The sequence below is a fragment of the Schistosoma haematobium genome, chromosome 2, assembly GCF_000699445.3.
Source record: "Schistosoma haematobium chromosome 2, whole genome shotgun sequence".
Lineage (NCBI taxonomy): Eukaryota > Metazoa > Platyhelminthes > Trematoda > Strigeidida > Schistosomatidae > Schistosoma > Schistosoma haematobium.
In genome coordinates, this window is record NC_067197.1 from 34,511,786 (window position 1) to 34,538,282 (window position 26,497).

Below are 26,497 nucleotides of genomic sequence, written 5' to 3' on the forward strand. Positions count from 1 at the left end.
ATATATATATATATATATATATATATATATATTGATGATAAAGCATATACAATCTACGGTTTGGAATCACTAAACTCCGACAATTTGTCATGTCATGGAAACACAATTTAGAAAATTAAAGAATAAAATTATGTAAACAAATTTGTATATAAATAGTGTAATCACAGATTGACTATGTAATACAATTTCCTCATTTCTATTTGAATAATAAGACATTTGTTGTAATATGTGATAATATTTCGTTAACAAATCTATTTATTTTTCATCTTGTCATATAGAAAGAGTATATAACAAATTAGAGTAGTTATTAGGCTAATTGACATAGGTATCAATGTCAAAGCTGAGTTCAGATAAATTGAGTACTGAATAGAAAGTGAATAATAAGTATATATATATATATATATATATATTTGTTATATCTCAATAAGTATTCCAAAAATTGTGCGTCCTGATGTTTCGCGACTCTATTCAAGCTGCTTCTTCAGAGTAAGTTGACACAAGTTGAAACAGTACCGAAGAAATGATTTAAACTTGCGTTAATTTGATTTGGTTATTTATATTTATTCTGAAGAAGTTGTTTACATGAAGTCACGAAACACTAGAACACACAATTTTCAGAATACTAATTGAGATGTATTTATTGTTAAATGACATGTTTAACATCAATTTATCTTTCTTATTTGATATTTTCACAATTCATGGATAAAGTTTTTTTCTTCTTTTTTTGAGATCACTTCATTCCAACGTTTAGATTTGATCATCCTCTATCTTACTTGTTACAAATGGTTTCATTAATCATATTAACTAATGATACTTCTCAACTATCAAATATATAATTAGATATAATTATTTTTAATGTATAGAATTTATTCAGGTTCTTAGTCCGATTTCTTCATTCTGTTTCCCTTGAAATACCAATCAATCAATCAATAATAGGTGACTTTTGAAGTTCATTTGTACATTTTTTATAATTGACTAATTCATCTAAATAATAAATAAAGAAATTAAGTGAAATATATGGAAATTTAATTAAACCATTGATTATTATTATTATAAATAATAATTAGTTCAATAAAGTTAAATCATAACTAATTAGAAATTAATGATAAATATATCCGTATTGAAAAAAGCAAAAATAAAGCTTCTAACAGAATAACATAATAGTAATATCAGAAGGTGTTTTCTGGAGATTTTAGTAACTACCATAGTTGAAATCATGAGTCAATTGAAGCTAGACCCCTTCTGATAATACTCATCTGCTCATTAGTGACTAACTTCAAGAGGCATTTCCTGGATTTCTAGTGAGAAGCCGTTATCAGTGGAGTTCAACTAGGTCTGTTGTGATTTATCAGCTCACTGAAGACAATGGTAGACGGTGGTGCAATTTAGTGGATTAGTTAAAGTTAAACATTAACACCGTTGGATGCCGGCCAGCTCAGTGGTGTAGAGGTTAAGCGTTCGCGCATGAAGTTGATAGATCCTGGGTTCGAATCCCGCGGGACAGGATCGTGGATGCGTAGTGCTGAAGAGTCCAACGATAGGATGTAACAGCTGTCCAATGTTCCCGTGTTTTCCATGGTTATCTAGTTCTAATTGACTCATGATTCTGAGATCATAATTCTGACAAATTATTATTCATAGTTTCAATAAGTAGTATCCTGGTGAACAATAATGTTAAATCAAAAGAAACTATGAACTTATTGGTAGTATTCGTATGACTTAGTCTATCACTAAATTGGAATGAATCTTTTAACGTATATGTTGTCAATCTCTAACGAACCGACTCTAGGTTTTTTCATTTTGCTAGCCAGCATGCAACTATGTGATATGATGAGTTGATCATTGATAGGATAGGTCTAAGGGGAACTTTTGGTAAACCATACATGTGAAGTAGGCATGAGCCACGTGGTTTTAGATCATTGTAAGTAGAATTACCATTCATTTTCCTTTCTCTAAGCATGCATGTTATTTTTTCTGCTATCTTTATTACAGAGTTGGAAATTCAAAATTAATGTCATAACTCAACCTGCGATATTTGGAGGGTACTATGCTCTCATATAACAGTGCAAAACAGTATTGAAGTATAATTTTTTTAAATAAAAAAGATATTTGGTAAATATAAACCATTAAACTCAAAGTTTGAACTTAAAATTTGATTTCTAGTAAGAATAATCTACATTATTTTTCTTATTTTTTGCTTGAATCATCACAGAGAGCCAGTAGTTTTTTAAATCTTTCTGTGGGGACAGTCCATGGGTGAACTCGAGGAAGCTCTAAGAAGTTCAGAAAGGGCCAAAGATATTCCGTCTAATCATCTTTTGAAAGAATATTCCAAAATCCTTGTGTGCGTGGACAAATACTAATAACCCTCTGTATGCGGATTAGAGAACTATAATGATGATTTCGTTTTTACTGAAAACTATAAATACCTAACAGTTTTGTATCATAACTGACACCATTTGGAATAGCATTCCTTTCACTTGTCTTTTGTCTTCTCGTTTGCGACTTAAGAGGGTTCTGGCGTTCAAGGTTCTCAAGTTATACGCGGTATATTAAGAATATAAACTCTAGATATAACACTTTCTAAGCTGAAACATTGTAGCTCATCAAATATATGTGAACTTAGAAAAAGTATAATGAAATTACCTTCTGAGAGTCAAAAGCTTTGCAGATGCACAATAGAAATCACTGAACCATCAACTTATTGTCCTACATTAAAAAAGCAACCAATTTCTTTTAATATATGATATGGTTCGTGTATTTTTATGTAAATAAGTGATAGAATAAAGATAGTTGGTAAGTTGTTTAGGTTGTCAATCAAGTTACTAATCAAAGACTTACTCAATAGATTGTTTACATGAGACTTATATCTAAGATTTAGTAAAATATTCTTAGCAGCAACTTCGTGAAACTGTTCAGTTATGAGTATTTAAGCTTTAGCGTTTATTTAACAACGAACTATAAATTGTTAAGAATACAATTGATTTCAATCGACATAACACAGTTCCCTCAAAAAAAACACTTTCTGTATGACAATTGATTATAATCTATTTTAACAACTCCGAGACTGTTTTAATTCTTTAGGGTTATTATAAATTTAAACTGTATCAGTTCGTCGTCAACCAACTTAGACTTCAAATATTTATCATATCAGTATGGGGTTGTGGAGATTGTAAAGTTTTCGATTGAAATCATAAATCGATTGATGTTAGACCATCATTGAAAATCTGGAAGCACTGAACCGCCGTTTTGTCCTATTGTGGAGCTCCTCAACGGTGCACATCCACAATCTCGAACCCAGAACCTTTGGACCAATGAGACGGCACTGACGGTGTTAATGTCTAACTTTAACCAAACCATGATGTCGCGCGATCATCTTCGATTGTCTGAGGTAGACACCTGTCTGTACCTGACACGGATTAGCTCCACTGGTCAAAACTTCTCACCAGAACATTTTACGCTTAGAACAGTAATAATGAAAGTTTCGTTCGACAATGATCTTTATGTTGTATGAACAAAATTTAGATAAATTTATTTACCTAGAAAAACTAGGATAATTAAACATAATCAAATTGTTTTCTTTAAGAATAATGTACGTCCTCAAATCATTCAATCATTGATACTTGAAACGTAACCGTAATAATCATTTGTTTAATGTCTACTATAAGCTTTCATATAACTAGTAAATCATCCTATACAACTGGAGATGTTTACCTAAAAGTGGTAGGTCTGTCTTCACTTCCAAACTTTTATTTTATATTATCAACTCCAAGTTACATTACTTGATGAATCCTTCTGTGGCATTTTTTTAATTAAACAAATTATCATACACTTAAAAGATTGTTAAATAAGGACTTACTTTCTTCATGTATATAAGAGCATAATGTTGTTGGTATACTTTGAGTGGAAAGATCTGTACTTGGTACATCATAATGATGTCGTAACAGTTCAAGATAATATAACTTCATATAGGTTCCAAGTGTTTCCAAATTTTGATTGTGGAAAATATTAGAATTCGACAAACAATTAATTGGTATTTGATTTTTTAAACAGTATATCAAGTGAAAAATGTCAGTATATGATTGATATAATTCAGGTATACTAGTATACTGCTCTAATAATTTACGATGAACTGAAACATTAGACAATCCTGTAGGACTTGAAAAAGCGGACTGTCTTTCTTTGAATGCATCTATTTGTTTTGTTATTGATATGTCTAATGAGTCATTGTTGGTCCTGAATAAATTATCCTCACTTGGTACATTGGATATAAATTGTTTTCTTGCATCATCAGTACAATTATTTACGGATTCCGAATTACAAAGAACACATGAGATAGGAAGTTGTTCTAATTCTCGTTTTTCTTGTGGATTTTGGGTAGACCAATTAGGGTAGTCATACCCTGGTGATATTGTATCTTTCTTTTGAATATCAGGGATTAACTCGTCATGATGTGTTGTCAACGATGTCTTATTTTGTGAAGACAAGCTTTCGATATTCAGTAAAGATGAAATGGTGAATTGTTTAGAACCTGAATTTGATTTACTCCTACAGTTTGATTTTGTTCCTGATGGATTTAGTACTTGATCTTCCTTTCTTGAAATAAAGTCGGTTTTCCTATCTGATATTTTGTGATTATTAGGGCAGTCATTAAAAAGTTCTGGATTAGACGTATGTACAGACTTTCTCTTATTTACCAAAGTATGGATTCTAGATTCCGGCGTTTTGGGAAATATCCCATCATCTATTTCGTGTTTTGAGAAATCTTCCATGAAAGTGGACATCGTAAATGGTAGAGATCTTGGAATACTCGGATTCTGTTAAGGAAATAAATGAAAAAGAATTATTATTTAATCGTTTATTAAGTATAAGAAAACACCCCACTTAAGTCGGTTTAAGTATTAAACTACAAATTTTAACGATTGAATAGTTGTAGTTCATACTTCTGCGACGTTCGAATAACTGTCCCTTTCTACTAAAACCTAGGTAAGTCAAAAACATACCTCCATGCTTCAGTTGACCTAACTGTACTCAGTTGTAAAATCATGCAATGCAACCGAGTACCAGTTCAATGTAGAAGAATATTTTATTCAAAACTGAAATATTTTATTGATAATGATAATATGTGGGGCCCTCCGTTTTAACGTCTAAATGAAGGGCCCCACTAAAGTGGCGAGCCCAATGTGATCCACCTTTGTGGCCCAAGATCCCGGACCACAAAAAATACATTACCAACTTAGGTAAAGAAATACATTATTATAGTTATCAGTCTGCAATAAGTAAACTATTTTTAATGTAAGCCAAAAGTTTCCACTATCCTACTTACAAAGCTGTTAGTAATCTCTAATTCATTTGTCTACAAGAAAAATTCTGTCAATCTACCTTTCTATCAGTCCTGTTAACAGAATATTTTGCAGATGGACTGTAATGTACCCAGTATTATTTTCTCTTTTGTTAATATACTATTCAAATCATTTTTTGTAAAGATCTATTTCTATTATTTCTGATGATTGAAAAGATCTGATAAGATTACAAGTTGATCTTTATTAATTATTTTCAGATAGACTTCAGTTTATGACAAAAATATACCTTATTTCATTACTTTTAAGCCACATTTTGATCAGCTGAAAGGAGTCCCGAACCGTTTTTTCGGCAACAACTTTCTCGATTTCTTTTTATGTATGAAGTAGTTTAAAATTCATTACATCTCTAACAGGCTCAATTTAATTGTTGTCAATAATACAGGGGAAATAGTTCTGTGACCTTGAAGAGAAACCGTCCGTCACATTCAATACCATAAACATTTTCATTAGAACTATGTTATTCTTGGTTTAACTTATACAGGAAAAATCATTATATTCTGTGCAATTTCCAGATTCATTACTTTCGGTCATACAATATGGAAAGAATAGTGAAGTAGTGAAATCTTTAGAGTGAGATAACGAGAGTATGGCTTTTAAAAATCACCATTATTTCTTACAACTATCATACATTTCATCTTTGAAAGCTACATCACCTTTGAACTACTTTTTATGGTTAGAACATGTCTTAGTATACAAAGTTAAGAAATGATTAACTTTCAATGAGAAAACTGGGTTATAAATGGTTTGAAATGTAATAAACCTAATCTTAAAGAGCTGCTTTATCTCATCTTCTCTTCATTTGATTTTAGTACATTTATAAATTTATCAATGAAAAACCTAATATGTTTACCACAAACTCTAATGGTTCAGAAATCAACCATACAATTAATTAATGTAGCTAACTCAAAATCAAATTATTGATTGATTTTTGTTGGACGGTGGCTCAGTTTCATGGATTGGTTGAAGTTAGACATTAGCACCATCAGATGCCATTTCAGTGCTCCAGAGGTTAAATGCTCGTTCGCGAGATCGATAGGTCCTGGGTTTGAATCTCGAGAGGTGGGATCGTGGATGTGCACTGATTAAGAGTCCCACACCAAGACTAAACAGTCGCCTAGTGCTTACAAGTCTTCTATGGTGGTCTAGCTTCCATTAACTAATGAATTCAACTATTAAATAAATATAACACCCACAAAACCCCTTTCTGACAATAATTATTTACTAGTATAGGGGTTGTGGAGATTATTAAGTTTTTGATAGAAATCATGAACCGGTTGATGTTAGACTACCTTTGCAAACATAAAAGCACTAGAAGGCCGTTTCGTCCTATTGTGGGACTCCTCAGCAGTGCGTATCCATGATCCCGCTCGCGGGATCCGAACCCAGGGCCCTCGGTCTCGCGCGCGAACACTTAACCTCTACACCACTGAGCTGACCGGCATCCAATGGTGATAGTGTCTAACATCAACCAATCCATGTCAGGTAGAGACAGGTATCTGCCTCAGTACAACGGAAGTTGGTCGCAATTTCGTGGATTGGTTGATGTTAGACACTATCACCATTGGATGCTGGCTCAGTGGTCCAGTAGGTTAAGCATTCGCGCGAAAGACCGAAAGCCCTAGGTTCGAATCCCGCGAGCGGGATCGTGGATGCGCACTGCTGAGGAGTCCCACAATAGGATGAAACGGCCGTCCAGTGCTTCCAGGTTTCCAAAGGTGGTGGTCTAACCTCAATTGGTTAATGATCTTAATCAATAATTATTTAAATGAAAATCTTTAAAATTAACTTACAGAAGAAATTTGTAAATTTGATGAATGAACCGATTTATTGTGAGAATCATCATAAGTATTTTGAGTTGAGCATTGTTGCGTATATGGAACTTTTATATTCTTTTTATTATTATTAGTTAACATAGAATTTGTGAGACTCATCTCTGTATTTATTGAAGATTCTAATAAGTGATTTGATCTTTTACGATAATCATTTATTGTTGTCTGTTTTTCTGTAGAACTCAGTTGATGATTTTGATGTGATTTATCACTATCATTATTATTATCTCTATTGTTACTCCCAGTATGACAGCTAATGTCACTATTTGTATATAAACTTGAAGTTGATTTCATACTAGTTGATAACCTATTTGAACTGTTAAATGTGGGAAATATCTGTGGCATTAATAATGAAGATATTGACGAAGTTGGTATGTTTGGTGATGACAAGAGAGAATTCATTGAGACATAAGACTTCAAGAAATTATGAAAATTCTCTGACTCAGAAGGATATGTACATGAAGAACATTTAGATATTGGAACAACTGTAGAAAATGGTGAAAATGAAGGGATCATTGAATTAGTGTTTGAAGGAATCACTTTTGAACCTAATTTTCCAGCATGGAAGCTCTCTTTATTATAGGGTTGTTCTAATCTATCACAATGATTTCTTGGTGTATCTAAAAGAGATTTTCGTAAAGGAAATGATTCCTCCTCAAATATTGAGGGGTCATCCCAATTTTCAGGTATATTTGTTGGTAAATCTTGTAAATTTTCAATAATACTTCTATCTTGTTTAACTTCCGGTAAGCTTTTGTATTTTTTGGAACAGGAGTTCCGAGAGTATCTTGGGATTGTGTTCGTTGTCTGATAACTTTTACAATTTAACTGTTTATCCTGTTTCGTCAGTAGGTGTTGAAAATCTGACTCTCTATTCATTGAGTTGTTATTCTTTGTATCGATCTTTTTTAAACGATTCATAACAGAATGTTGTTCAAACAGACATGTATTAGTATTATTTAAATTGTTTGTCAAAACTTCACTCGATGCTTTCACATTTGAAAGTTCATCACAGTTTTTTGTAGAGTCAGTTTGATAAAGACAATCTGATTTCTGATGCAACTGATTAGGTACATCGTTAGAAGAATTGTAGTTAGTGACTCTAAGCATAGTATACTGTTTAATTAATTGATCAAATAATTTTTCCCTTTCAGAATCAGACATTCCTATTAATTCCACATGTCGTCTAACGGTATGACGTTTGATCGTATCCACTTTTCTTTGAGTCATCACTTTATGACAAACAAGACACATGACCTGAAAGAACAGATGAACAAAAAAGCAGACCTTTTTATTTACTGAGTAAACATTTAACTACTTACAAACAATTTAGTAGTTTCAGAATAAACAGTCAGTAAAACAGTAAGAAAAATCATTTCTTTACATAAATGAAATAATCTATTGTTTTAAATGGTTTAGTTTTGTCATTCAACAAGGATCAAATTAACCTGTACAACTCAAGTGTTATTCACATACACCATATCATGTTGTATCAACCAAATGTTAAACCAAAAACAATAAAATAAATGAACAAAATAAAATCCATAGTCAAACAGCTTATTATGAACTCAGTCAGGCTTAAATAATAAATAATCTGTGTACAAACGGTATCTATGTATATTTTTCATGTGTACATAGTACTTATAGCACATATAAGTAGATTTTGAAATTCGTGTATGTTGATTAAAAAGCAAACTTTATTTATTTGATAATTTGTTTGTGACAGCAATTTTCTAATACTTCGTGGGTGATCATTTTGATAGATCTATGAACTTTATAAAATTATAAATGATGCTGTCATCTATCAATCGTAAAGATGACACTTCTTAAATCATAATGTCAGTAATTAATAGTTACATTAAATGACAATTTATTCACTAGAACATTATTTATATAAAATGAAACTGTATTCAATAATTATGGTTTATAACGGTAAAAAGTAGATGGTTCTTGTTGTGTGGACGATACTTAATAATTGGAAAAGGAATATTAATATTATCAATGTTAGTGACAGTAATACTAGTACTAGGTATTTAAAAACTATGGTCATGTAGTTGAACATTGATGATCCTATTCAAACAAATAAATGATCCATGTCATTTCATTTAACAAAAGAAGTGTAGTCAATTTAATGCCTTATACTTTAATTAAGTCTTCGTCAGTCTATCATAAGGTCAGAAAAATTTATTTAGTTAGAAGCTATGCTTAAAAATAAAATCAAAATAGATAAGTGGTGTAGTGTCGTAGGCATTAAATCAGTTGTACAACTGTATAATAAATAACACATTCATGCAAAATCAGTATGATGTACAATGTTAAAAGTCAACGATACATAGAATAATAAATTCTAATCCTTTAAAAATATATATATTCTGAGAAAATGTGACCGTACAAAGTGTGTACTTGGTAAACAAATATCCGAGCATTACCCTGGATGGTTATCTAAAGGGGTACACAAATCAATCAAAAGCTCACTTCTCAAACTCAGACAATTTGGGTCACATCCCAACTCGTGAATTTGAGTTTAAAATTCTCTACAAAATAGGAAAAACTGGTTCAAAGAGGGTTTACATGGGAAATTTGTGCATAGCCAAAGTTAGAGCAAACTCTGCGTACAGATGATAATAATCATGTGATTAAAGTTAAACCAATCACTTATAACTTATCATAATTTGGAATTTTAACTAAAGAAAAGTTTTCTTTCATAAGTTACATACCATCAGAAACTCAAAAACAATAATGATACACGCAATTTACTACTCGAAATTAAAAGTATGTTACTTATTAGCTTATATGAATCTTCTTTTCAGTATATAATATGTAGGGTATAATCCAGCTGAAGATTAACCAATGTCATATTTGTACTAATCATATCCTACTTATTAATATACATTGTTGTCACTAGATAATGTCATTATACATTTGTCCTATATTAGGTGATGAAACGAAGTCAAGAAGTAACTTTAACTTTATGTTTCATGTTAGTTGACACTTAATAAACAAATCATTCCTATGGTGTTCAAGAAATTAATCCTCTTCGTTAATAACAGTCAGAATAGTTCAATAGTATAAAGTTTATGACTTGAAAATTGGGCGAACTAAATGTAAAACACATAGAGTGTATCAGTTTTTCTATGTATACCCGCTTTTAGTAACCTAAGATCACTTGCTACATTTTTTCCATCATTTAAATTATCGGATAGAAACAACAGCGGACAACCAAATACAATTCAACATAAAATTACAGAATATCTTAGTAAAATCTGAGGAACATACAGTGAATACTTCATTTGTACAATATCAGTCAATCGTCTCAAACTTCAGTGTTCTTGCTTCCTGTTCCCATTCTTTCCTCCTCGATCTTCTTGAGCTTCTGTTGACAGACATTCTATTCCTATCTAATATTATATACTACTTATATCGATATAAGTAGTACACACTATACTATAGTCAGAATTCTTACTTTTAAACCATTAAAATCGATTGACAATCAAGTTATACAGATTAATTCAATGTAAATATTATTGTAGATGACCAAAAAATTCTTTTTCTTCTAAATTGTAATATTCAATAACATTTCTACTTGGTATGAACATTTCTTAACCAAAAAATTAAAAAAATAGGTGAAAAATTCATATAAATCCAGGTTGATTTCACCTTTATCTATTATGAATTATGCATTATATTCTTGTCTGATATCACCTTGGAAACATAAAAAATTTTGATCGACTATCAATATCGATGTTTTTTTGTTTTTGTTTTATTATTATTATCATCAACAAATGAATGATTATGTTTATTTTTTTAAATAAAAAGGGAACTATTATTAGTGACATTTTTGTATTCAACATTCAATACTTAAAGTGTTATGTATATTTCAATAGTTGAGATTATGAGTCAGTTGAAGCTAGATCACCATGGAAAAACTGGAAGCACTAGATGGCCGTTTCGTCCTATTGTGGGACTCCTCAGCATTGCGCATCCACGATCCCGCCCTGCAAGATTCAAACTCAGGTCGCACGCGATTGCTTAGCCACTAGGTCACTGAGTCGGCCGGCATTCAACGGTGTTAATGTCTAACTTCAATTAATAATTAAGAAATTTCAGTAAAATAAATTTTAAGAACAAATGATGTTGATTACTCAGATATATAATCTCAAAGTCAACTCTTTCCATTTGAGAGTAACCATTTGTTTTTTATCAGTATTCAATAAAAGCACAACATGTAAAAATTTTTGCCATTTATTTTAATGGCAATACATAAAAAGGATGATTTCCGTTGGGATTTCATTTCAATAATCTAACACTATTTACCTATATCTTTTTGATATTTCACAATTCAGTTATTCATTAGGTTGATTGTAAAATATTAGAAAAAGTGCTTAATATCACACACATATTGAACATTAAAAATTGAAAACACGAAGTTCAGCGAAGCGATCTCTTTTCAACGAATTTATTATTAAGCTGTACAGTCGTATATATATGTATGAGAATTTTTGTTAAAGTACTAATTGTGTAATTAATCAACTGTAATTATGGTACTGATCCACAGTTTGATTTTGAGGTTTTATATACATGATTCGTTCAAATCTACCTAGATTTCTTCGTATCCAAGTCCTAAAAATAGCCGAAGCTCTTAACATCCATGAACACAAACCAGAACTGTGCGTGTAAAAGAAGTACGTCTTATCAATATCATTACCTTGGCCTTAATTAACATTATTATTATTGCTGCAGTTTCGCTCTCAAGACCGATACATCCTGGATTTGAATCTTGCCAAGCGGAATCATGGATGCGCACTGCTAAGTAGTCCCATACAAGGACGAAACGGCTGTTCAGTGTTTCCAGGTTTTCCATGGTTATCTAGCTTCAATTGACTAATAACCTCAACCATTGAAATTTCTATGATATCTACAATAACCCCTTCTGATTTTATGTGTACATATGTATACATATATGTTTATTTAATGTTGTGTTTTCCTGAGTGAATGTACAAAGATGTACATTTTTTGTTTTTAAGTAAACAAAAAAAGGAATAATTTAGTGTGGAATTGTGATGATTATTTCATTTTTGTGTTCTTTCTGTTCTTTTTCTTTTTCCGAGAGATATAGTTATATAACATAATTAAAATAAAATTATTGTGATTTGTTTTAAGCTTCAATATTATTGTAGTGAACGAGAACGCATGTAGGGACAATCGGACGTATTTCAACACAAAATTACAGAATATCTTAGTAAAATATAAGAATCATGCAGTAAATACTTCTTTTGTAAGATGTCAATCGATTGTCTCAGACTTCTCTGATCCTTCATTTCCACAATAATCATTCTTTGTTCTTGTTCTCTTTTCTTTAATCTTCATAACCTACTGCCACCAGGTATTTTACTTTCGATTGATGATATATACTACTTAAATCTATGGACATCAGTAGCACACACAACGTTATGATCACTTTTTATCTACTGTATGTACATTTATGTCATAAATATGACAATATAATTCCTTTTCTTTTTTTTCCTTTTTTTTCTTAAAAAATTATATTGTCTGGAAATATTGAAATTTTTCTTGAAGTTGGTTCATTCTATCACTTTCACTTAGCCTACTATACTTTCTGTTTAATATTTTATCCTTATTGTCATTAATATTTGTGATAGGATTAAGTGTACTTTCTAGTTGTGTATATAGATAGATAAGTAGATAGATTGACAATGAATATTTGTGACTGTTTAAATTACACTATTATACATTGGTTATTAGGAATAGATTACGTTTAAGGATAAAAGGTGTAAACCGTTGTCATCATCATTATCATCATCATCATCATTATTACCATTACCAATAATGTCATTATCAGTTTTGCAAAGTTTAAATAATAATACTCAAGAGAATTATTGCTTATAATGTTAATAAAAATTCTTACATTTACATTTTACATTGTCAATTGCATAAATTATTAGGGTAAATTACAATATAATAAAGAATAAAATGAATGACTAAATAGGTAATGTTAATGATGACGATAATGTTAATGATAAAACTTTGTTTGAGAGATAAAAAGAGAAAACAAAGGAGGAGGAAGAAGGAGAAATAAAGGCGGTTATATTAACTTTGATTTGTATTTAACTCTTTTTCTATATTGAAATCTTTACTATACTTAAATAGATGAGACAATGAAGTATAAATACATATATCTAATCAAATGTATGTAATTCAAGAAATGGTGTCAATTAGCTATGAATAATTAATAAAATGAACTGAGTAGGGAAAAGAGACTATCGTTACAATATTACTGTATAATACATCTATGGTTACTTGATAATGTTAAAAGACAATTAGCGACTATGGAATATGTTTATTGAGATGGTGGAGAAGATTTGTAGCTCAGGTGGATGATTTTGATGAAGTTTTTTTCTCTGAGCTGGATGATTTGGTTTTACTTTTATCGTTCTTCTCAACGATATCATCAGTACAAAATTTAGGTAGAAGTGTTGATGATGTCATTTCAGAAGAACGATGAAAACACCACGATCAAACCATCCAGCTCAGAGAATAAAACTCCATAAATATGATTTATTAGGAACTAAGAGTGACTTTTTTTAAAATCATCTGTTTAATCTTAATCTCATAGTAACATGCCTTTTCTCGGATTTTTCTGTTACTATTTAAAGAGGTTATTATTATTATTACTATTTGTGTTTATTCATTGTTGTATTGTTTGTTTGAATCTTCTCTTTGATGTTTAAGCTTGCAGTTGAGCAGTCTATTATTGTCATACATCCATCCTGTGTTGATTACCTCGATATTACCATAAGTCACAAACAGTTAAGCAAAGATGAGTGGTGGCTGGCAGTGGAATCAAGGATGAACGTCTCGTTCTCTATAGGACTCGTCAGCTGTATATACCTACATCCTAGAGACTCACAGTGTACACCAACTCTGAGATGCAGGTACATCCATCCGACGAGTCTGAAATAGGACGAAACGCATGTCCTGGATTCCAATGCTAGTTACCATCTATATTTGCTTATAAAGGAAGTGCTTAGTTGTTATCTTTAATCTCAACAAATAAATAAATTTTCGATTATTCATTTAAACTAATATTATTATAAGGGAAAAATTTAACTTGGTGAGTCGTTTTATTCTTTCGAATCACCTATCCGAATGATAATGTAATACTCTAAGCCAATCTGTTCATCAGATTACGATTTAATATTCATATGCACAAAAATATTATTCATTCAAAAACAAAACTTTTTCTGTTTAAGTGAAATTAACAATTATACAATTGTCACGGTTGAAATAATGAGTCGATCTAAATTAGACCATGATTGAAAGCTTAGAACCACTGGATAACCGTTTCATCTTAGTATGAAACTACTCACCAGTGTACAACCATGATCCCCTAATTGAGATTCGATTGTTCTTATTTTACTTGTACTCTAAATATAACTGTGATTATAGCTATTATGGCTATCAGATTCAAGTATATTACTTATTATACTTATTTGTCATTGCAATAATCAATTTAGTTTGATATATATTCTAGTAATAGTTATTTATTTATTACTAATTTATGCAAGAAAGTTGATAACATTGAACATTATGTTAGTGTACATTAGTTCAAGTTATCAATACATGTCTATATTCAAACAAGATTTTCATTCAATATCATAATGAAAGAAAGATGCCATTAGGTTACATTACTGTATGCAACTTAAATTGTTTAATCAAAATCAATTATGGTTGAACTTTAATATTAAGGAGTAAATGTAATAAAATGAAAATAAATATATCATAATTTTAATAAAGTTTTGTTGTTGTGACGAATGCCAAATTTTAAAAAAGCTATTGAGAGATAGACTACCTTGGAAAGTTATTTAATCCTAGTGTAAGATTCGCCAAAAATGTTCTTTCACTACCCTACCAGAGATCGAATCACAGACCCATAGATCTTGTGTTGAATGATTAACCTTTCAATGAGTGATTTGATAGCCAAAAGTTTACATACTTCAATCAGTTTACAAAATTGCTTGACTATATGTCAATACTACTATAGGTACGTAAATGTCTTATACGTGACATGAGTGAACTCTACTAGTAATTCCACTTAATCAAATGGATAAAGGATAACCATTAAGGACAATAATTTCAGTAGTTAATATTGTCTGATTAATTAATATAACTAATAATATTTCTTTTTTAATCAGAATAAAATATCGATTTCAATAGACTAAATGGCATCGAAAAATAATTAAGTGAATTATGTAGTTTTTAAATAATTGGTTATTTACTCTATTAACAATAATAAAACCCAACTTTCAACTATATTCTCTCATATATAGATACATGACATTGATCACCACCCAATTATTAATCAATGGTAAATACAGCTCAGTCCTACAGGAGGTCAGTCGCGGCCCAGATAGCTCAGTAGTAGGTTCTCTAATTGTGAAGCTGGGTGACATGGGATCGAATCCGTCAGGGAGCATCAGTTCCCTCCAGAATGATACAGGTACACCTTGTTGACGAGTGCCAAGTAGCACAACACCTAAGTCCAGAGTTTCCTGTTCACTACCTCCAACGACTATCTTATCTCAACATAGTACACGTAATGTTGAGTCACCTAGACTAGTGGCTACATTGCAACTTGGTCAATAGGAATCGATCTGCACTAAGAATAACCTGACATACATAACATTGATCCCCATTCAGTGATCAATCAATTGTAAATATTCCTTCAGTACTTTATATATTGAAAAATTCATTTATCAAACAGAGTACGTTATTAAGTTTTATTTAGCAATTCATCTATAAATTGAATTATCATTTTAGAAACTTGCGTATTCTAGTTTGATCCAATATATTATTGCCAAAATATTAAAAAATAGTATTCTTTCTCAAGATAAATTAACATTAGTAAGTAACTCACTTCATAAAGTCCATATGGTATAACAAGCCATAAATGTTTCCATTCTTCACGAAATCTTCGTCTACGATCTTTTTCACGCCATGTTAAATATTTATAAGCTGCACGACAATCATTAGTTTTTTTTGTTACATTATTATTATTATTAGTATTAGTATTAGTATTACTAATAGTATTCATTTTATTTTTATTAATATTTCTAGTTATTGAATAATCCATTGTAGTAGGAATTATTGTTGATATATCATTATTGATTATTTCATGATTATTATTGATTTGATTATCATTATTGATTTTTGATTTTTTTCTTGATATTGAATTGGTTTTTTTATATGTATTATTAGTAAACAAATAAGTTTCTTTAGAGATACTAGTTGTAATTAATTGATTATTATTAAATTGAATAACATTACAATTATTATTATTATTATTATCAGTATTATTATTATTGTTAGTAGTAGTAGTACTATTATTATTACCTTCAATAATCTTATCACAGTTATTAATATCAGGATGATTTAAACCGGTCTCATTCTTACTTTCTGTTTTTAATTGTTTTTCAGTATATTTTTTCGATAAATTTGAAATATTTTTAGAATATTTACGTTTTAATAATCGTCCGCCGGTAGTTTCTGTATTCATGGGAGAACTTATTGTTGTATTCTTCAATATACAGGGTGATTGAATATTATCTTGATTTTTTTGACTGATTGAAGGTTGAATATAATTTGATCGTAATTGAATATGAGATTTATTTAATGTTAATGTGGGATCTTTAAGATTATCGATTGAAGAATGTATAGAATAATCAAGTGGATCACCATTACCGTTGTTATATGTATTAATACATGATGTATTGATATTTTTTAATGATTGAAATATATTTGAACCATTATAGAAATATTCACTTAGTACTGAACTAGATTGATCATGAATTTGGCTTGGACATGAATTACTTGCATTAGATGAAATTGATTTGTAATATTCTGTTGTATAAATACTGCTTGTATCAGATACAATAGAAGTGTTACAATTAGATGTCCATGTACAACCATGATTATTTAATGTTGACCAATTATTTTCGTGATTTCGCATTTTCAAATCTATTGACTCATTAGATAATATTGGTGATAGTTTGTAAACATCATGATTTGTGGACATTTTTGTTATTATATAAAACAAGACTTGTGAAAATACAATAGTCTATCCTATTGCAATCTTCTAGTATACGTCTTTTATTTAGCAATGTATTCTAAACAGGAGAAAAAAACATGATAATGTAGTCAATGATCAAACGCATACGATAATCATAAAAATGCAAGTCATTAAGTGAGAAATCTTGTCATTGTAGTTTTTTCTGTCTTTTAATCTGGATATATATATCACTTCCTGATTAAAAATAACCGGTCAAGTAACTAATTCAGCGTTCTAATCACTGCTTTTCACGATCAAAACTTTGTCGATCATTTTCCATGAATAAAATGTCTAATAGAGTATTGGTGTTTGTGATTTTCAGTTGTTGGTATTTAGGATTGTAATTGACCAATCACTATTGATATATGTGAATCCTTAGTAGATTGTTTATTTGATATATGTCAAGCACTGGAATCCAGCACAATCGTTTGGGATAGTGTATTCAAGTTACAAAAACTTTAATTGTGAAATCAAGTACACAATAATGTACACTCATTTGTATTGCTTGTACATAGTGTTGTACAATATATTGTACACTATCCAGTTTTATAGAAATATGTTTCCAATTCATCTAATCTATGTGTAATACTATTTGCAATGAGATTTGTTTACTTTAATTTAGGTGTTACATAGACGACTACCAACCATAGTCAATGATTATAACACGAATCAGTCGAAATTAGATAATGTAAATCATTAAATTTTGAATGATTATCTTAGATAATTTAAATAAATGACCTCTTAAATATAGGAAAACAAAGGTAAACAAACATATTAAATGGTATATCCTGTATCATTTTTTGTCTACTTTATACATATAGGGGATAATATTATGTAGATCTTGTACAAAAAAAACAACAACATCAACTGCTTGTCATTTTTACCATGTGATCATAGATAAACATTAAAATCATCATCATCATCATCCGTCGTGGACACAAAAAAAGGTGAGACACTTAGTATAGATTGAATACTGATAATAATTCTTTCAAAATACCGCCTTCAATATCTTTGTCTGTTGTGTTTACATTATATATATAAGGGTATTCACTTATGATTCACTTGTTTTTCATCTATCATACACATACATACCTACATACATACGTACAATGTAGACAAAACATGATCCAATAATGAAATGTCTTATATCTTAATTCTTTATTAACTAATCACCACATATGTGTGAAACACAAAATTAACACTTCTTTTGTAATATTATACTATAATAATGACAATAATACAAAGAAAATGACAGGACATTGTTTTGTTATAAGTAAGGGTAACGAATAAATGAATCAATTTCATCTTAGAATATCCATATTGGATCATGTTTATTTAAACCGTTACTGAAGTTAACTATTGTAAGTTAGATGATGAGGGGGTTACTTTATGTTTGATCTACCGACAAAACATTTACAATATATGACTTTTTTTGTCAGAATGAATCAATTTCTTTCTTTTAATTTTGATATTCAACTTACCGTCTTAGTGATTATTAATAAACAATATTGAATTAAATCTATTCTATTTATGATGATACATATCAATTGAAACCTCAATAAATGTCATTTATCTGTCAATTAATTGTCAATTCCTATATATATGATGACCTCTTTCATGTTCTATAGACAACTAAATACTGTCATTCATTACATTGATATTGAAGATGATACCATTGTAATTGTGAATTATATATATATTTCGTTGATGGATTCATATGTGAGAATAATATGATATTCTTAAGAGTCTAATATTTACTTTTAAAATTTAAAGTGGTTAGTTAAGGAGTGTATGATATAAATATAGGCTTTGTTATTAAGTTCGATAGTATAAGATTGAAACGATAGAGATAGTTGGCAACAATGTAGAATTGGAAAATTCATATCAATGCATAAACTTCATGCTTTAACAAGAATTATTATTTTGGGAATAAAAACATTTTCATAGTTAAATCCAATTTGTGTTATTTTACTTAGATTTTCCCATTGTTATTTACGACTGAATTTGATCAATCTCTTATTGGCATATGTGCATACTGTGTGTATTACCTCGATATAGTCTTAAGTCACAAGCTTTTTAAGTAAAGATGGATAGTGACTAGCAGTGGAATCCAGAACGAATGTTTCATCCTATTTGGGACAAGTCCACTGGGTATACTTGCATCCCAGAATTGATGTTCACTCTGAGACTCAATCCCAGTACCGTTCGCTTCGAACCCCATCATTTTATCCACTCAGCTATTGAGTCCTGTAAGCCACATACTTGTGTATTGGGGTGAAGTTTTAAATTCACTTGATGTTGTTTTACTTGTATCTTCCCACTGTTATTTAGGACGAGTCCCAAATAGGATGAAACGTGCGTCCTGGATTCTACTGCTAGCCACTATTCATCTTTGCTTAAAGATTTCCACAGTTCGTAATTTTTTTTTGTGAATTATAGTTTCAGTATTATTTTTTCTTGTAGCTTCGGTTAATCTCAAAGATATACTTTGTTCCAGTTTCAACTAAGCATTCATTTATAATTCTGTATTCATTAAATCGGTTCATTTCATACAAGGTATTATTTAAATAAATTAAATAACAAACTGAAATATGCCACCTGATTTACTGACAATACGTTGACATAACATAACATTAAGTTCCTGAGTTAATCATTCGAAATTGATTGATTGGACATTTTCGTCGCTATTTGGAGTCAAAACAATCATTATCTACTCACTTTACTAATATTACTTAGGATTATAATCATATCACTAATCTTTCTTTTCTTTAATTAAAAATAAATTATTGTTACCTAGTTATGTAATATTATTACAAGTAATTTAACTCCATCTTCATTACCAAGGAAAATAAAGTATGTCTTCTGAACATGTTATTCAAATAGTCCTTATATAATATTAAGTAATATCTAGAGTTATTAAATTGACTGATACTGATGGGAGTCATTTATTTATTGATTATCAGTTGATCAATAAAAGTCCGGACAATCAGTTTTTGAACTCAAAATATAACAGATTATTTTCGCTTCTGTAGTACAAGCTTTCCAGTATTTTTAACGCTTTAGTCAATAAAAAGTCCTGTATCTAAGTTTCAGTAGGTTGGGACACATCAGAGAGGCATTTCTGTAAGATTTAAGGGAATAAGTACTAACTAGCATTTAACAGGGATCCGTGGGTTTCTGCAGACTACAGAGACGACATATACTACTTGTTAACAAAATAAATAAAATCATGAACCCATTTAAGCTAGACAACCACTTAAAATCTGAAATCACTAGATATCCGCTTAGTTCTAGTGTGAAACTCATCACCCATGCGCATCTATGACCGCACAACCAGGAATCGTACGCAGTCTCGAGTGTGAGCACTTAATTTTTGGATCACCGAGTCCAGATTCAGTAGCGTACATGCCTAACTTTAATCAATCTACAGTATTAAAGGACCATCTCTTACTGTATTCAGTGAATAACTACCTTACACTCGACACAATTAAACTCCACTTTTCATGACTTTTCACTAGGACTCAGTGAATTCTCTCCTAGAGCTAGTCATCAATCAACACATGATAATTCTCAGTATGAGTTTGTGGAGATTGTTGAATATTGCTGAAATTGTTCGACTAAAGTTAATCAATGCTTCCAAATATTATCAGATTTTTGTAGATATTACTAATAAACTATTTTCAATGCATGATTTTATTATGTGACTACTAATCTATTATTTACAAATGAAAATTGAACAAGTTCAGTCTAGCCACAATGGGAATTTGTAAAATTCGTCTTTTATGTAAATCACAATAGTATTATAATCATTTTCATGTTCTTAGAATATGAATAATCTGAATATCACTAAGAAAAGCTTGATATACATAACATTGGTCATTATTCAGTAATCAATCAATTAGCAATAAATTACTGTCCTGCAGTAGGTTAATCACAGTTCAAATCACCCAATGGTAACGTCACTGATTATGAATCCGGGTAACATTGAATTTAACTCCATCAGGGAACATCAATTCCCTCAAAATTGCTGATATAATCTACTGACAATTTTTAATTAACACAGAAACTAGGTTGACGATTTCTTCTTGACAACTTCCAACCACCAGTTTAGTATTAACCTTAATATACAAATTATAATAGAAAAAGTCAATCTATGATAGATTTGTTTCTTTAACTGTTTTGGATTTCTTAAAAACAAAGTAGTCAATATTGAACATTTGGTACTCAATTAGTTTAGTTTTGCAGAAATAATAACATTCTGTTATTTATGACAGTTGCCATATTTTTTTTAAATATTGTGCTTTATTTGTTTCATTGAACTAAAACTTTTCTACTTGATGAATGAAACTGTAATCCAGGGTGTACATTCCTCTTTGTCCAAGACTCATCATAGCTTTAATGTATCTACATCCCTTTATTGATTTTCATACTGAAACTAGAATTTAGTATTTTGTTTGTTTGTTTAATGAGTTTAGTTATTATTCCATAAAGAACTGAAATTGAATAATATCGTATATACAACTACAATCTGTGCTATACATCAATATAAACTCATTTAGTAATATCAAATGCTAAGTAATTGTATGAATATAACTAATGTTGACACTTATAGATAATTAAGATCAGCTTTGAAAAGAAAGACTTTAAGATAATGAGAGTTTAAATTAGTTATCAGAAAGAAGTATAATAAAGTCATTGAAAGTTATTAATAAATTTCAATATAAGACTATAAATAATATTTCAATTATATTTCAATTAGCCTCATATGGATTCGAACCTAGGGGATGATAAAACCTTAAGATCATTGAATTAGAATTCATTGATTTAATATTCAAGATATTAATTGATTAATAATACCGCTCAACTAGATCGATGATATTTTCTTCATTCCAAATATACGGTTGAACTATATCGACTACTCACTGATAATCGTGAATTCGATTTTATATGATTTTGTGAACGTACATTGCTGTAGAGTTTAGTATCATCATGGAATGAATGTTCAGTCGTTCTTAACTATCAGTCACTGATCGAAACCAATTTCAAACCAAACAACTTCTAATATTCCTTCTTTTTATTAGCAAAGATAGGTAGTGGCTAGCAATGGAATTCAGGACGCGCGTTTCATCCTATTTGTGACTCGTTAGTTGGATTTACCTGCATCCCAGAATTGATGTTCACTCCGAGACTCAAATCCAATACTGTTAGCTTCAAACGTCATCACGTTATCCACTTAGCTATTGAGTCCTGATATTCATTTGCTTGTGCAATGGAGTGAAGTTGCAGTTACATTCAACTGATTAGTCCCAAATAGGACGAAACTCATGTCCTTGATCCCACTGCCAACCACTACTCATCTTTGCTTAGAATACTTGTGAATTAAGGCAATATCGAGGCAATACACACAATATGCACTTATGCCATTAAGAGACTGATAAATTGCAATCCCAAACATCAAAGGAAAATTCAAGTAAACAATACCAAGTGTATTTCTTCTCTCTGATTTTCCTTTCTTTTGTTGTTGGTAATTATAGAAGTTGTATTCAAATATCAGGGAGTTATCTATTAATATGTAACACTTAAAGCTGATTTTGCTGGTCGATGTTTAGAGACATCTTGTCATCTTAAAATGGATATTACATATTCATTTTTCATGGGTGATTTTTTGACGTCGATTTATAGGGCTTGTGTTTTATTGTTCTTTTTTTCTTCTTTTAATTAATTTGAATGGCACTTGACACTTTTAAGTTTTCTCAAATTCACATCGATGAAATGAAATTTCTAAATGTAATTTCGAAGTATTCATCACTTGTTTAATGAAGTATATGTCAATTGTTAAAGATCCCTAAATAAACTATGAATTGTACATTTATTACAAAGTTCCTTGACTGCATATAATAACTTCAAATGAAATATGGTACATTTTCATCCATTCAATAAATTGACACAAAAATGAATTAGTTATCTCTTTTGAATATATACCAAGTAATGTCAATCAGTCAGCTAATCATAAACAACGTAGAACCTGGTGTATATATATAAGTCGGTGCCGATTTCCATACACCAAGATGTGAAGTCCTAGAATAATATAAGTAGTAACAGTACTAGGAACAGTAGAAAAATTTTTCAAATATAGACAATATGTTTTAAGAATAAAGAAAGAATTTGTGGAATAAGAAAGTAAGATAATTTTGAAACTTAGGATCTAAAATAAGACAACCTGTGAATGTATATGAACTACTGAGACCAATTCTCAGTCATTTCATCCAGGTCGTGTTGTAATATAGTCTGAGGATGTTAATCAATCACAAATTCATCATTAATAGTATATCTTTCTCAACAGCAACATGTTAATTTACTTATCTATTCAGTAAGATTCCAGACTCAAAAGTTATGCTGTTTATTTTTAGAGATTAGAATTCGTATATTATTCATTGTATAACAACAATTTTGACTAAAATATCAATTTCAATAGTTGAGATCATGAGTTAATTGAAGCTAGACCAGCATGGAAAACCTGGAAGAACTAGACGGTCATTTCGCCCTAATATAGGACTCTTCAGCAGTGCTCATCCATGATCTCGTTCTCGGGATTCGAATCCAGAATCAATCGGTCTCACGTGCGAACACTTAATCTATAGACCACTGAGATGGCATCGGATGGTGTTAATGTCTAACTTCAACCAATTCACGAAATTGCACCACCGTCCATGGTAGTCTAGCTTTAACTGACTCATGAATTTTTTATTGTTAGTAATTTGCTAAACGATTATATTACAGATCAACGTTAAAATTCTAGAATTTACCTGGAGTGAAACTCATTATAATTTTTTTAAAAAAAAACACAATAGGACGAAACGGCCGTCCGGTGCTTCCAGGTTTTTTATGGTGGTCTAGCTTCAATCGACTCATGATCTCAACTATTAAAATACATTTTTATTAATGTTAGTGTTAAAACAACATTGATGAAGCTTACACTGCCGATGAGTGTATCAGTGAATTTATTGTATATTCATTTCGTATTACCATTAGATTTTATAAATGCAAATTATGAATACGACTGGCAATCAAGACATTAATACATAAGCAAATTATTTCGTATGGTATAACTAGACACATGGTAGGTATATACCAGACACATTGATATACTTTAAGTTGTTTCAGTCGTTTATTTATCACCCTCGTTACTAAGTGGCTAATGCTTTTAATATCGCTGAATGTTTTCTTTGGATCAGGTGTTCTATATATATATATTTTAAGGTATGTCGATTATCAAATTTTACAGCTATTAACTGCATAAAATATGCTTCTGACTTCAATTATTAGTGTAAATTATTATTTTCTTGAACTGATCAGTACCTTATAAACTATTTAGGAAGATGTCAGTAACTTACTGCACCCCAAAATATAATTACTGATAAAATCACTTCTAACTTTATACTAGACAACTGTTTTTTTCCTTCCTTGTTTACAATTCAAAAGATATAACAGTAAGCAAGCAGATATTTTATATAGAATAAACGATCTATACAATTATTTTATATAGTCCCCCTTAGGGCTCCTTGTTTACTTAATTGCAAACAGCAAAATATTCAGCATAATGACTGGTTCTCTTTCAAGCATTTGATGAATAATTGATGCTTTAGATATCAACTTTTAACATGACAATTACATAAAATTAGTTTTATATACTGAAAAATAAACCCAGTCAGTTACACAGTGGAGGAGATTTGTAGATCAGGTGGATTATTTTGATGGAGTTTCGTTGTCTGAGCTGGATGGTTTGGTCGTGGAGCTTTCATCGTTCTTCTGGACGGCATCATCAACACAAACTTCAGGTAAAAGTGAATTGTTCGAATTTCTCCACATGCGGTTCACAGTTTGTCTTGTATACCTCGATATTGATGTTGAATTAAACAATGACAGGTTTAAGGTCAAACTGAACTAATCAACATCGAGATGTATAGAACAAGCTGTGAACCACATATGGAGAAATTCGAACATTTCACTTCTACCTGAAGTTTGTGTTGATGATGTCGTTCAGAAGAACGATCAAAGCTTCATGACCAAACCATCCAGCTTAAAGAACAAACCTCCATCAAAAATATGTGAGAACACAATTTGCAAATTACAATAATTAGAAACTACTTACCAAAAGGATTATTCAAATTCTAGCTGACTTTCTTCTGTCGAAATGCAATAGCAACCAGCATGTATTAAAAGTGATTTATTTATTGTTATGTGTACAAGTTAGACAATAAATAATTGGTTTCAAGTTAAAATATTTATCACAATTTTTCTTCTTTGTTAAAATGGAAGGTGCGTTGTTCTTTTGAACGATATATACTGATGTATATATTTGTAAAAATGTGAAATAGATAAATAAAGGGGGATTGTCACCTTTTTTTCACTGTTTTATAAGAATGGTGTGTAACCTATAACTAAGAATTTTCTTTTCATATGCTAGCAACTAGCCTTTAGTTTTATTCAAGTGAGTAAAATCCATCTCATTTCGTTGAGAGATATAGAGTTTAATAATTATATGTATACCCTATATAAACCACTCTAATTTTCTTCTAGTAAATAGTTGGAGGACAAATGATTGTACTAGTCTATAAGGTAGAAGGGGAAGAGTTTTCAACTAAATTGGCGTATCAAGAGCCATTAATGAAAATTTATTTAGCACCCCCTATTATTTACTGTATGTTCAACCACACACCTTCTGCCCCACCCCCATCCGTTTAGTTAGTATTTGGCAAAAGATGATTCTCGTTAAACCTAGATGTTCCATTTTCAATATGTCCCTATGTGTCTTATTTTTTATGCAGAAAGAATGTTGATATACTATTAGACACATAAACATGTATGTCTGTATATTGTTTGGCGTAAACAAACAGGCAGGTCCATGGCCCAATTTTACATACACACATCTTGGTGCGGTCTATAATCAGGTTGGTTAATAATGACAGCCAAGCGCCGATTCTCTAACCCTACTTATATTCTTTGATCATAAATAAAACATCTTTCTAAGGAAATAAATCTTTCCTATCCCCCGATAGGAAATAAAGAAACTCCTTATAACTATTGTTGTACAGATTCAGAAAAGCCTAAGCACTGTACAATGTTAGATTGAGAGAACATTACACAATTACAAAATTATAGTAAATGAAAAGTCAATG

General features: G+C 30.4%; 1 protein-coding gene across 2 annotated transcripts; it reads right to left on the bottom strand.

Moving 5' to 3' along the window:
* Positions 1-360: 360 nt before the first annotated feature.
* On the bottom strand, positions 361-22,481 carry MS3_00006794 (uncharacterized protein; the record flags this gene model as incomplete). 2 transcript variants are annotated; one of them, XM_035734279.1, is made up of 9 exons in its annotated part: positions 3,809-3,831; positions 3,860-4,817; positions 7,154-8,449; positions 16,128-16,225; positions 16,730-17,308; positions 19,581-19,638; positions 20,037-20,084; positions 21,386-21,436; positions 22,476-22,481. In XM_035734279.1, the coding sequence occupies 9 exons, from the start codon at positions 22,479-22,481 to the stop codon at positions 3,809-3,811; spliced, it is 3,117 nt and encodes a 1,038-aa protein (XP_035589019.1). The 2 variants fall into 2 exon arrangements, with proteins under 2 accessions (XP_051068208.1, XP_035589019.1); XM_051215025.1 differs by lacking the exons at positions 3,809-3,831; positions 16,730-17,308; positions 19,581-19,638; ... (1 more) ...; positions 21,386-21,436; positions 22,476-22,481 and adding an exon at positions 361-984 and having other exon boundaries at positions 16,128-16,257.
* Positions 22,482-26,497: the final 4,016 nt, after the last annotated feature.